Source organism: Amblyomma americanum, chromosome 10, assembly GCF_052857255.1.
Source record: "Amblyomma americanum isolate KBUSLIRL-KWMA chromosome 10, ASM5285725v1, whole genome shotgun sequence".
NCBI classification, from domain to species: domain Eukaryota; kingdom Metazoa; phylum Arthropoda; class Arachnida; order Ixodida; family Ixodidae; genus Amblyomma; species Amblyomma americanum.
This window is the reverse complement of record NC_135506.1, coordinates 105,462,512-105,475,329: the sequence shown is the minus strand read 5'-3', so window position 1 is coordinate 105,475,329 and position 12,818 is coordinate 105,462,512. Positions and strand designations below refer to the sequence as shown.

The window sequence follows — 12,818 nt, the reverse complement described above, 5'->3', positions numbered from 1 at the left end:
CTGTTGTTGCTGTTGCCTTCGTGACATGGCACATGCCCACGACGGGGAACTGGCAAGGGCCACTCTATTTTCTAACCTTTAAGCTTTGTTTTTTTCCCACTGGGCATACTTGACTTCCCAATCAAAATAGTTTGTGCAACTATTCAACCTTCATGTTTGGGTTTATAGCCATTTTAACGGTATTGAGACTGCGGAGGCTTGTAATGTATGTACTGCCGCCGCGTAAATGACCCAAGCCGTTGTTATTGCTATTCTTTCATAACGGAGGGGTAGTCCATGAGATGTTTGAAAACGCTTGCGCACTCTCGTGTTAGAAAACAGGCCTCCGGGCTGGAATCACAGCACAGGGTCAGAGGTAGGCTCACGCGAGGTGCCTGTTTAACACACAAGAAAGGCTTAGCTTCCGTATTAGCTTTTACACATTTATAAATATATTTTACTGCACTGTTTATGGCATGATAACATTTAAGCACAGTGCCTCTACTCTGCAGGTGCTGCTGGTTGCCTCTGGTGGCTTGGTCTTGGTGAAGTGCGGTTTGGCCCTCGAATGCGTCGAGAACTGCGAATTCTTGAGTACATCCCTGCTACGAAAAGTGGGAGAGGACTTCGCCATGGCAGTCTGTCTTGTACGTCCCATCTGTTCTGTACCTGGAATTATAATGCCAAAGCGGCTTATAATAACATAAAATTCCCTTCAGCGCCATGGAATGGTGCTATTTTCGGGTAGAAACTAGTTTTGTTGTGCCTCAGATTAACAATTTCGGCCCAGCATTTGTAGACACCTGTACACGACCGTCGTTTTTGTACCGCAAATGAAGGCTTCTCTGTAACTCATCCTCCCTTTACTTATTCCATGAGTAATTCCTTTTCGGGTCCAAGTCCCATCTGTTTCAGAATTCTAGGCGCCACAATGTCCCACTGTTCTCTCCTAAGTAAGTTAAAGGCATTAATTCGTTTCTCTCGGTATCAGTGTATATGTGGAAGTACTGTGACTTTCAGGGTAATACATTTATCTTTCATAGTTAATTGTTTCATGTGCCTGTTCTTACTGTGAGATTCTTTTGAAAAGAAAGGTTACCATTCCACTAAACTTTGCGCACAATTTCAATCGTTGCTGTCGCATGCGGCACCTAGCGTACGAAGTGCGAGACAGCACCATCTCGAAACTACTTGCATCTGCGCGCGTGCCTCACTGGTTTTGCAAAACCATTAACATTTTCAAGCTTTAGAGTCACCAACGTCGTTCCGGATATATACCATGGGTAAAACGAAAGAAGAATGTATAATGCTTTACGCGAAACTCAAAGGAAGAGCAGATTTGCAATAAGGAAGTAATTACTTATTAGTACCCACTAAATTGAACTCATGTGGCTTAGTTCGTAAAGCGAATGCACCACAAAGGCGGTTATTCCGATTTCGAACCGTGGATAAGGGCGAATATTTCATTACCTACGAAGTTTCTGTGAAAGCTGCACAGGTTTCTTTTGCGACCGTGTGGCTGCGCATAGATGGATGTCATTGACTAATTATTCATTTTTTTCCGAACAAGTAATTTACTCTCCTGGATGCCTCCCCCATTCCTGCTTGCAGGCCTTTAGTTCCCAGCGTCCAAATGTTTGACGGAGATGTGATATACTGCATAAGAATCAGCAGAGAAAAGGCAGCTTTTAAACTGTCCACGGTTAACTAGACAGGGGCGCACTGTCAGGGGCTACCCGTAACGCCGCTGGTATTATGTTAGAAATCAAACACGCGTAGGGAATGGACTAATTTGATAGCCTTTGGCTATAAAGCGGAACAGTAGTTGCCCAGAATGTCTAGCGATAATTCATTATAGCATCAACGAAGAGCACACTTTTGTTGTATGTTGTGATGGATGGTGGGGCCCGGAGTCGCACTCTGACGGAACCACGGTCAGGACGACGCCCGCTTCCACCGCCACCAGGAGAGGACTGCCGACGAGTTAAAGGAGTTGGGTCATGGGATGAATGTTACGAGTGTGTTTGTTTACATATTTACAGAGTCAGTGATCAAAAGTGAGCTTCTCTCCGAAGAGAGGATCTTAAAGTAGGATCATAATGGAGGATGCAAAAGGAGGATGATCCACTGCACTCGCCGTCCAGTTTTATGCAGTTCTTCGTCCCTAGATTCCCCGGTTGAGGATGCCCTCGCCAAGGTGGCAATGGCCTCAAACATGCATTCTCGCGCACAAACACGCACCACCGCGCATAGGGACACTGCCCCGTCATATGTCGAGCCAGGGAAAGAGGAGGATGCCGTCGGGTCCACGTCTACTGCGGAGGGGATGTTTTCTGGCCAGCCGAAAGTTCCCACGTGGTGCCGACACCTGTTTCTTCATTCGAAGAAACCAACGCCAAAGTGGTTGTGCCATTAGCGAGGCCGGCGAAGGTATCGGACGACGACCGCCAGCCGCAGCCGTTTTCCCACCCGGATTGTCCTCTACCGAGGCCGAGGCCGCATTAGTTCCCCTAACTTAGTCACGACCATTTGGGATTAGCTGCCGCGCGTTTACTGCGGCGGCCTCTCCGCTCCGCCCGGAATCCACCCGGGTGACGCTCTTCGGGAAGCTGGAAGCGATCCCTATCGCGTGGCTCGGAACCATCCTGAAGAAGCTTAGTGTTGGCTTCCAGCAGGTGAGCCTTGCCGACTGCGCCGCTAATCCAGACGGGCGGTCGCCAAATGTGACGGTTCCTTGATCCCAGCAGTGCTGTGTAGATGCGAACCCAGCGATCAGCTTTCACTGATCGAACGGGCCCAAGCTCTCGCAGCGGCCGCAGGAGTCCTGGGCTATAGGGCTCAATCCATGAAAACTCCCAAGACGCTAATGAGCAATGTATAAACGTTTTGTCTCTCTCTTCTTGATCCCATAAAGCGCTTGGCATAGTTTATTTCTCTTTATCTCTCCCTTAGACGCTTGCCTAAGACGGCGCTGAGGCTAATGGCGTGGAACCGTCTGACTTGGTCTCAACCTCAGTTACATGGTCCACAAAGTAATAATACATTCCCAGAGTCCTCCCAATCGGCACACAACAGTACCGCTGCTCAGAATATGGAACGACACAAAAAAGCAAACAAGTAACTATGAACTAGCTTTCTGCACGTTTACCGCACAAGATTTCTTCAGTGCCCAGGGAGCTCATCTTTAGGCACCTTTCTTTATTCTGCGCAATTGCTGTTCAGAAACGACATGCCAGAAATTGCCCTCGTTACCTACCCTGAGCAAGCCCTAATTCTGAGGCCACAAAAACTGCAGTGTTGTTGGTTATCAAGCATGAGATTCTATCATTGAAGACATACTTGCGTGCATTTTTCCTCGGTTCACATCGCAGGTGCTATTGCCCGCTATTGTGTGCCGACGCTGGTGGCAATGCCTTCCCCCGTCGGCTTTCGCAGCGGCTCTCCTTGGGCTGCTGTCCACAGGATGTGTGCTGGACGCCTTTCTTCAGTCCACTGCTCTCACTCAACAGGAAGTATGTGCGACATTTCTGCTGCTTTTATTATTCATCTGGAACCAATTTTCGAGTCTCAGTAGCTTTACGACGTGATTGCACACACTGACAAATTTCGGGAACTTGTTTCTTTCTCAGGCCTGCTTGAATAGAACATGCAAGGGCATTTGTTCACACCTCTGTGCCACCTCGGCAGACTAACAGTTACTTGAAGCCAAATAGGACAAAGACGACTGCAGAGCGGCGAAAGCTGACAAGACATTTAACACGGATACTGTACTGTCACACACAAACTGCCACCAATGCTACTATCACCATATCTGAAAAATATGCCGAACCAAACAACCCACCACTCAGTTTTACTGAAGAATAACAGTTTTTCGCACACGTCCTACAGTGACGAGTGAAAAAAGGTTAACAGTGCGATTACGAACGTGTAGCATGAATGTTTAAGCGTGAGCACTGGTATGAGAGCAAAAAATACCTTTGACTATAAAAGTTGTTTTGGGTGAGCGAGTAATTCTTTACTAAAATGGGGCTGGCACGAAGGCTTACTTATTAGAGAGGGGAGGGGGACGGGCAGATTACATTTGATGGTCACTGGCTGCCTCGATTGCAAATTTCCTGGAAAGATGGACAGCTATCGTGGGTCGAGTCGAAGCGTCGTTATTTGACGCAGTTTATTCATGGCAATTGGTGACATTAGTCTTGAGATGCTCTTTCCTGACTTCGTGTTAGCTATGACTGTCCCCACATGTGCTCTACTGTTGAGCTAGCAGCCCTTCTGCACTTCGTACTGGTGACTTTTGCCGCTTGGTTGTTAGCGCCTGCTTCCTAGGTCGTAGTCGTAGCGTGCTACAAGATCATGGCACGTAGCTTTATTGGGGTACTGCCATTTGGCAATCACGTCTCCAGTAAGCGGCGCGTATATCATGTGAGCCTTGTAGGTGACAACTGGTGTAAGCTACAATAAACGTCTGGTGTAAACTACGATAAACTGCGCATCTCCTACCAAAAACTTTAATTTTAATCCCAACGTTTCGGAGCCGGTTCGGCTCCTTCGGTGTTAACTACCACTCATGTGCAAGCGCAAAAAGCAGGGACAAAGAAGGACTGGACAACACAATCGCTTAGTCCAGTCCTTCTTTGTCCCTGTTTTTTGCGCTTGTACATGATTGCAATGCACCAACTCGCCCAAAGGTCTGTGCTCTTAACTACCATGCTCCTTCCTTCACTGCAGTGACGGCCTGTTTTCTGAACGTGCACTGGCTAGCGCTCCCGTCGAAATATAATAATCCCAAGAAGTTCTTGCAGCGCAGCATCTTGGCACGCTGCCAAGGTTACGGCAACGTCACAGAAAAGAGCAGCGGCTGAGAAAATGAGAAAAGCTAACTTAGAGAGATTAGTAAAAGTGACAGGTCGACCAGATGGGCGAAATCGCATATTACGATGCTGCGGTTAGCGAACATACAGAATCCTACAGCGTGGACATTCCCGCGTTCACATCAAGGAGAGGTCTTCATGAAGCATCTTCTGTTAGCGTGCCGCTTCCGATGCGTCGCAGTGCCACTGTGCTGACTCGGACGTTGGCCGGCCGTGCGTGACTCAGCATATGGCATTTCTTTTATCGTAATCGTCTTCAGCTGTGATTTAATGAATCTGATAAGTTCTGTCCATAGAACCACTTAATCGAACAAAAAAGAGTAACAGAACTCTTGGCAGGACATGACTCTGCTGAAATCCACTTCGACTGAAGAGCGGGAATGACCTAGAACCCTCGTTATCGGCGTGTTCTTGTACCGCACCGCAGCGCGTTGCTATTGCGTCTCTCGGGTGATACATCACTGCTGGTATCCCTTATTTACTCCCCCTTTGCGCCGTACAGTCTTTGCCAAAAATAACCAAGCTAGATGGTTTCCTTCTAAGTCTTATATTGAAGCTATTGCACAAGTCCTCAGGCTCTAAATGTCTGTGTGGTAAGGAGAACGCTTGTCCTTACCTCCCAATATCTTTTTGATCTTCAGAGAAGCCGTAAGGGTTCTACTATTCTAATGAGAAGAGAATCATGCAGCCTGGTTACTTTTGGCAAAAGCTGTTCATCTGCTCATGAGTCGCCTTCTAAAGCGACAGCTGCACGCTGAAACGCGACCCGATTACGTTTCATGCACCTGCCTCAGCAAGCGCACATAAAAATACCACAGCTGGCTGCATTGTGCGTGCCTCCAGCTGTATCTCGCTCATGTAGCTGCGTCGCAGAGTGCACTAAGGTCACAAACGTGGTTGCCCGAGGTTTTCTATTTGAAAAAGAGCAGGATGCACTTAGAAGCCATTTCCTGTCCCAGGACCATAAGGACAGCTGCGTGAGGGTGGTAGCTGCGGTGGCTTATTTCAATATTTTTTAACTGTGGCCTGCGGGTCATCTCAACATTACACGTGGAGTGGGACAAGGACAACCGCGAAACTTTTGGTCTACAGCCCTCAGCCTAAATAAGAGTCTTCTAAACTGGTGAATACACAGAGCAAGGCACAACGACAAAAGAACAGAACCACTAACACACGTTTTAGACGCAAACATACACACACATGTTTCACATACACACGTTTCTGTCCTATTCTCTTTGGGCCTTGCGCTCATTATGCATCATCAAGAACTAAGTAGCCCATCAACTCGTTCGTGTAAGCATCTAAGCCATCTCATAAATCGTATTCACACTGGGGCTTGCCGTTTATAGTAACTAATACACTCCTTTACGAGACAAAATACGTGGGCTACTTTTCTTTGACACCTATTAAACGCTGAAAGCCTGACATAGATAAAGAAGTTCAACGTCATAAAAATGCGGCGGCGAAGGTTTATTTTTGTTGGGAGGAGCTCCGGTATAGTAAGGAAAGCTAGCAAAGCGTTCTGCAAGCTAAATACATGTCCTGAAACAATTCGTTTAGCTATGAACTAAGATATTTTGAGGATACTATTGACGAAGTCATCGAGGAGGATGAAATGATGATGCCGTTTATGAAATAAGGTTAGGCGACGAAGTGGCTTCGACGTGACACTGAGTCGAACTCGCCACGTTTTCTTAATGCTGTCACGCTGATCAAGAGAGAATAGCCTGAAAAAAATGCTGGGAATAACACAGTGTTGTATGTATTCGATGTTGTTTATGGCGTATGCTTGTGCAGGATCTCTTACGGCAGAAGCGGATTCAATTTGCGGGCGGATCAATGTGACATAAACAAGTTTTTAAACGGCAGCTCTTCGGCGTCCGTTTGCGCATTCTGCGTCATAGTCGCCGTCTTCGGCATTGTTGGCGTAACACGTCACTTGACTATCGTGCCACGCAGTAGCAGAGCGAAACGCCACATACCTAGGCAAGAGCGGAGGAATGAACAGCCGTAAGGTGGCTTCCAAGAGAAGATACGGGAGGGCGTCTAGCAGAGTAACATGCAGTGGCAGATGGCGCTGCGCTCAAATTTCGCATTACCGACTGTCGTAATAGCCTGTCAATCTTTAAGCTTGAAGGTGCGTGCTTCAGATTGCTCTTAAAGGGGTTCTGAAAGGGGCTATGAATCGAGGTGCGGAATTCCAGGTTTCTTTAAAGACGCCGTTTCACAAATATCATCCAGAAAGAATTTTTTTATGTGTTTTAGAGAAGCGCAGTTATCTGTAGTCAAAATTTGAATTTCAGCATCTTCGCGCCTTTTTCTCCGCTCTTGTCACTTTTTGCAAGCTGGAAGGTTGACGCTCCTCCGCCGGCTGCCGATATGCGGGGGAATTCCCCTGGGGGCAGGGGGGGGGGGGGGCAACTCTTCACTCGCTGAAGCGAATGACTGGCCGCGTCCGCGGTAGCAGCGCGAATTCTTAAATATGTAACCAAAAGCCATCTCTCAACAGAATTGCGCAGATACGAGCGACGGAAGAGGGCGCAAGCATGAAGAAGTCGCCGGAAAGTGCTCGTCAGCTTTCACGTGCGGTTGTAGGTTCTCTGCGATGTGTAGAAGTGTATTGTTTGGCTCAGATGTTCATGATAAGATAATGTCTCTACCTAAAAGGTGTTTCAGAGCCGCTTTATGAAGACAGAATGCGCGGCTAGCTGATGCTATGATAGTGTTAACCTAACTCCAATTTAAGGCAGACTGAATATGAACTCCAAGTATACAATAAGTAGTCGTAAGTTCTACACTAGCAGTATTAAGGAAGTAGGCTGCAGGAATTCAAGTGGAGCTGGAGGTACACGACATTGGCTCTGTTTCAGATGCATCTAGCGAAAATAGCCAGGAGGAACACCAAGCAGTCACCGCATCAAGGTTAATTTGCATGGCATGGTGGTAACTGTTTTGGAAGCGTTACGAAATGTAGCACAGTCATCAGCGAGCAATGTGATTCGACATGAGGCACACTCCGTTAGATCGCTATAAAAATTAAAAAGTAGTGGGCAAAGGACGCTGACCTGGCGGGACTCCAAATGTTAAGGTGACAGAATTAGGGTTACAGCCACCGATATAGCAGAATTGTTTTTTATTAGAAACTCTTCAGTCCACGCAACAGCATATCGGCGAATATATAAATGTGTTCATTTTATTAGAAGCCTATGGGGATAAATGCGATCAAAAGCTTCTAAAAATCGAGAAACACTGCGTCAAACTGTAATACTGAGTCTATTGCAGAATATTGTTACGTGGTCCAAGGCGGGAACGACGCAAGAACGCCCCGAGCACAGCACACAAGCCGAGAGCACAGGACCCGCACAGAGCACCCAAGCCCAGAACATGCGCACCACCGAGACATTTCGTTCACTTCGTCGTCACCAAGAATATCCGTTGCAATATTATATCGTTCGCAAATCCATCGAGTTGTGTATGGCATAAATAACTTCAGCGAAAACCATGCTGGCATTTGACACCGCCGCGGGGGCTCAGTGGCTATGGCGCTCGGCTGTTGTCCCGAAAGACGCGGGTTTGATCCCAGCATGGCGGTCGAATTTCGATGGAGGTGAAATTCTAGAGGCCCGTGTACTGTGCGTTGTCAGTGCACGTTAATGAACTCCTGGCGGTTGAAATTTCCGAAGCCCTTCACTACGACGTCCCTCATAGCCTGAGTCGCTTTGGGACGTTAGACTAACATAAACCACACCAAGGCATGCTAGTATTTGAATATGATATTGTGCTTATCAAGGTAATTATTCACTTGAGTATGTATGACTTGCTCGAGGAGTTTACTGATGTTGCCAGTTAATTAGATAGAACGGCAGTTAAGAGGAATATTGTGTTTATCACATTTGAAAATTGGTACAGCTTTAACTATGCGAGTCATGACAATAATACCAGAACATAATGTCTGTAAAAAGTATGTTGTCATAAACACTAAGAAAGGCTCAAATAAACGTTCTAAGTATCTTATTATTACAACCAAGGTAGTCCGACCTGGCCCTAGTTTTGAGTAGATTTTAACGTAGGGGAAGAATGTCAGATTCGTGGATAAAGATTTCTGGTATGGAAGTGCTGGAAAATGGCCTTCAGTATGGGCGAAGAAGTTATGTCTTCATCGATGAACGCTGATGAATATGCGTCACTAAGAATCTGCTGTTCATTTTTCTGTTTGACCTTGTTATACAAAAAATAAATGCGAGATTTGTTTTATGCGTGATGTCTTAACAGACGTTAACACAGCCGCCAAGAGCCAAACACCTGATTTGCAATATTAGCAAAGGTTCATGCATTTCTCCTCAGTATATCTTTTAAAACCGTTCATTACTCTTCTGTCTTGCGTGTGATGCCTAGTTTCCACTACAAGAGCAGCAGCAACATTTTGTCACCTACTTTTCCTGGCTATGCTGTTACTTCTGCTACAAAAACAGGAATCGGTTAAGCCAAAATGAATTTCAGCGTAAGCAGTCACCCCATTTTGTTTCTTTTCAGTCCATAACGCTGTCAGAAAGAAATCTTCGAGCAACGTCTGTTTTAATGAGTGTGCTCGTAGCGGCTGCTGTGATCGGCAGCTTCTTACTCTCTCAACTTGAAGATTTGGTGATCAAGAGGCCTCGACCTCAGGTGAGTCGTACTTTACGCTAACATTGGCGGCTCACGTCACGAAGGTACCATTACTTGAGAACTTTTCCGCAGAGCAAATCCCATCGCCGGAGAGCCAACAGATGTGCCCCTTGCTCGAAACCGACTGCAAGCATTCTTGCTATTTTTAGTTTCAGTAACTGTAAAAGTGGCCGATGTTACTGCACCACCGTGAGGGTTAATACTGATTGGCACGGAAATTGAGCGAGCAATCGTGGCGCTGGTATTCCTTCATTATTTTCTATCATGTTTATCTCGTTTACACCACTGCATCCTTTCGTATGTTTTCATTTTCTCAAGTCTAAGCATATTAACATCAGGTACAGAGAAGGCAGAAATATATTCTATTTCTCGCATAAGATTAAAGCACGATATTTCGTGTGGAAAGCTCGTGCAATGCGCACTGGCCAGCCTAACATGTAATTTCGGCGGAGTGAGAGACGGCGGTGCAGTCGGCAAATAAGTCAGCCCGGTTGCATCCAACTTGAAGGGGATCGCGAAATAATAGTATAATATCAATAATTTAATATATGAAAATGGCGATCAATGAGTTTATTTGTAAGAAAGAAGAAACAACACATTGCAACCCCGCTAGTCACGCGCCTGTTGCAGCGACATGCATCAGTTCACTCTGCAGTGTATCGAGTATTCCTTCATGAATTTTGATCTACTTAAAGCGAAGCGAACAAGGAGTCTACGTGAGGGCTGCCACTAGGCTTTAGTTTTCATGCCTGGCTTCACCACATGACAGTGACGCGACTCGCAAATGATCCCAAAACTCCGACAACACCCTCCAGCGGACATAGCTATAACCTCGTCACGCGGTTTCACAGTGCTACTGCTGCCAGCAGGTATCCAAGGCTGGGCAGCCGAACCGTCTGCCCTCCCGGAAAGTCGCCGATGACCGTCGCTAGAGGAGGTGCCACGTGCAGGTATATGGATATGTGGATATATGGATATATTGATACATGGAACGACCGGCGAAATTGGTGTTAGATATACTGCGGAACTTTTATACACAGAATTTTAAAGGCGATAATGTGTGTGTTCGATAATGCCAACACTTAAAAATATCCTGTTTCGATATATCCAGGCTCGACTATACTAGGTTACAGATGGAAGTCATTATTATCTCTACAGAAAAAGATACAAGGCGTTTATATACATTTCAGTTTTTTTTAAACATCGGCGTTTATTCAGAGACGCGCTCCTACCAACCCAGAATTACCACTTGATTTTTCTCCTTATCGACCTATTAGCTACTACTCCTTGACATGGTCGCGCTACAAACATTAACTGTACAGCTTAATATTACGAGGCCACAGAGCACTGATTCTTCGGAGCTTTAGAGAAGACAAGATATAATTAAAACCATGTTATAAAGTGTTATGCAACGTTTTAGCACAACGATTTTAAAGTCACTGTGTATCAAACTGTGCTACGTGCAGCCAAAACCGAATGTGTTTTTCTTGATATTGCAGGAAATGATAGACGAGGACACATCGTCCCTGGTTGGTCGCCAAATCGTCACATCTTTTTTTCCGTAAGTAAGGCCTTATGCCTTCATTCACTGCTGTTCAAAAACCTAGAAACCTTCAAAGCGGTGTTTTTGAATCAGCCACAGTTATATACCATCGTGCGTTTCCGTGTGCAGCGCGGGCTCATCCGGGCGAAGACCAAAAATTAATTTCTATGAACAGCCGAAACCTTCAAAACTGTCTGGTATTCTCCTCGTCACACGGCTCTACCGCGCGGCTGCTACATACGCCAATTTATTGTCTTCGTTTGTGTGTTTTCCTTTTTTTTGCTTCCTACGATATACCAGTTACAATTGGAAATTTCAAAGAGCAATGGAAGTTCGAAACTTCGCGTAAGTTCTTTAGTACTTCGTGACTGAAGTCCTCTCCGTAACGCAGTTAGTTGGCATGAGGCAGCTTTATGTTGAAACGCTACCCGACAGCGCAGTATCGAGAGTCTGACTGAGGCTCGACTTGGAGAATGAACCACAGGAGAATGGAGGTCTCTTGTTCGTTTCTTGTTTACTTCCAACGAATAAAACTAGCAGAATTTGATCGGAGAAGAATAGCCTAGTATAATCATTCTTATTGCTCACTATCAGAAGTTAGCTGGTGGCGGGAGAGATTTAAAGGCGGCGTGAGCTGCGCGATGAAAGCTGCTCGGGTGGCTTCAGCGCACTATGCGAAAAAAAAAACCTTAATCATTAAGTCTTCGACACGACACTTCTAAGGTTAGTCGCAAAAGAATTAAAGGGAGAAAGTCGAGAGCACTTTAAAGCCTATAGCCCGTTTTGTCGCCCTGGGCCGGTTCTCAGCCTTCACGTGGGGCCGTCTTTGGCGTGCCAGGATTGCAAAAAAGGAGAAAAGGTATTACAGAGCTTAACTTCTGGAGGCCGGCAGCGTGACCGAACGTGCCGTTCTGAGCGGTATCACTTTTTTTGGATACGCTCAACGAAATGCTGGCGCCAAAATCAGCCGCAACAGGCGAAGCCAGACTGAGGTGATCTGAACGACGGGTCAGTGTACAAGTGTTAAGCATGACGCTGTGCTGTACGAAACAGTCCATGGAATGTCGCTACAAGGTCAACAATATAAAGATCGGCGTGCTGATATCTGCCGTCGGGTATTGCGCCTCGTTTAGGCTAATAAGTATTTTGAAAGAGAATGATCACGGGAGATATATTTTTCAAGAAACTGCGCAGTGGGTCACTGCTGGCTGAAGAAGATGCGCCAATTTCTTGAAATAATTGATTCGGCTGAAGAGATGTATACGAGTTAGATAAACCACCAATTCACTGATAGTTACTTCAGTATTATTCTAAAGTTGTTGTTTTTTTTGTCATATTAACAGACCTATCATACAATATAAAATTGAATTAACTTGGGCATCGCAACAAAGCTGTTACTCAGTTAGTTTTACCTGCTATACAAATTTATCTCCACGAGTGGCAACGCACATAACGGCTTCTCATGCCCAAACGTCAAAGAAAACGTCACCATTGTCAAAAAGATAACAGCAAAATAGCAGATATTTCAAATTTCCGCCGTTTAGCGGCGACTGCTTTTAAGGCCTCGGTGTCGTCGGCTCAACAGAAAGCTCACTATCACTGATACTGATTTGTCAGAATAGAGTGACGTCACGCATGAAGTTATGACTGTGCAACGCGCTGATTGGTCGGAAACGAGTGACGCAATGCATAAAGCCAGGACAACATGCTACGCTGATTGACCATCATCCAAGTTACTGGTTCATCACGAATATGAT

At 45.9% G+C, this 12,818-nt stretch overlaps 1 protein-coding gene across 4 annotated transcripts in view; it reads left to right on the top strand.

The window, feature by feature from the left end:
- The window catches only part of LOC144106431 (ATP-binding cassette sub-family C member 3-like), a 160,107-nt gene that overhangs the window by 30,228 nt on the left and 117,061 nt on the right, over positions 1-12,818 (top strand). For all 4 annotated transcript variants that reach the window (XM_077639243.1, XM_077639241.1, XM_077639240.1 and 1 more), the window contains 4 exons: positions 492-626; positions 3,351-3,491; positions 9,387-9,518; positions 11,018-11,079. In XM_077639243.1, the coding sequence (XP_077495369.1) occupies positions 492-626; positions 3,351-3,491; positions 9,387-9,518; positions 11,018-11,079 (470 nt within the window). The remainder of the gene's footprint in view (positions 1-491; positions 627-3,350; positions 3,492-9,386; positions 9,519-11,017; positions 11,080-12,818) is intronic.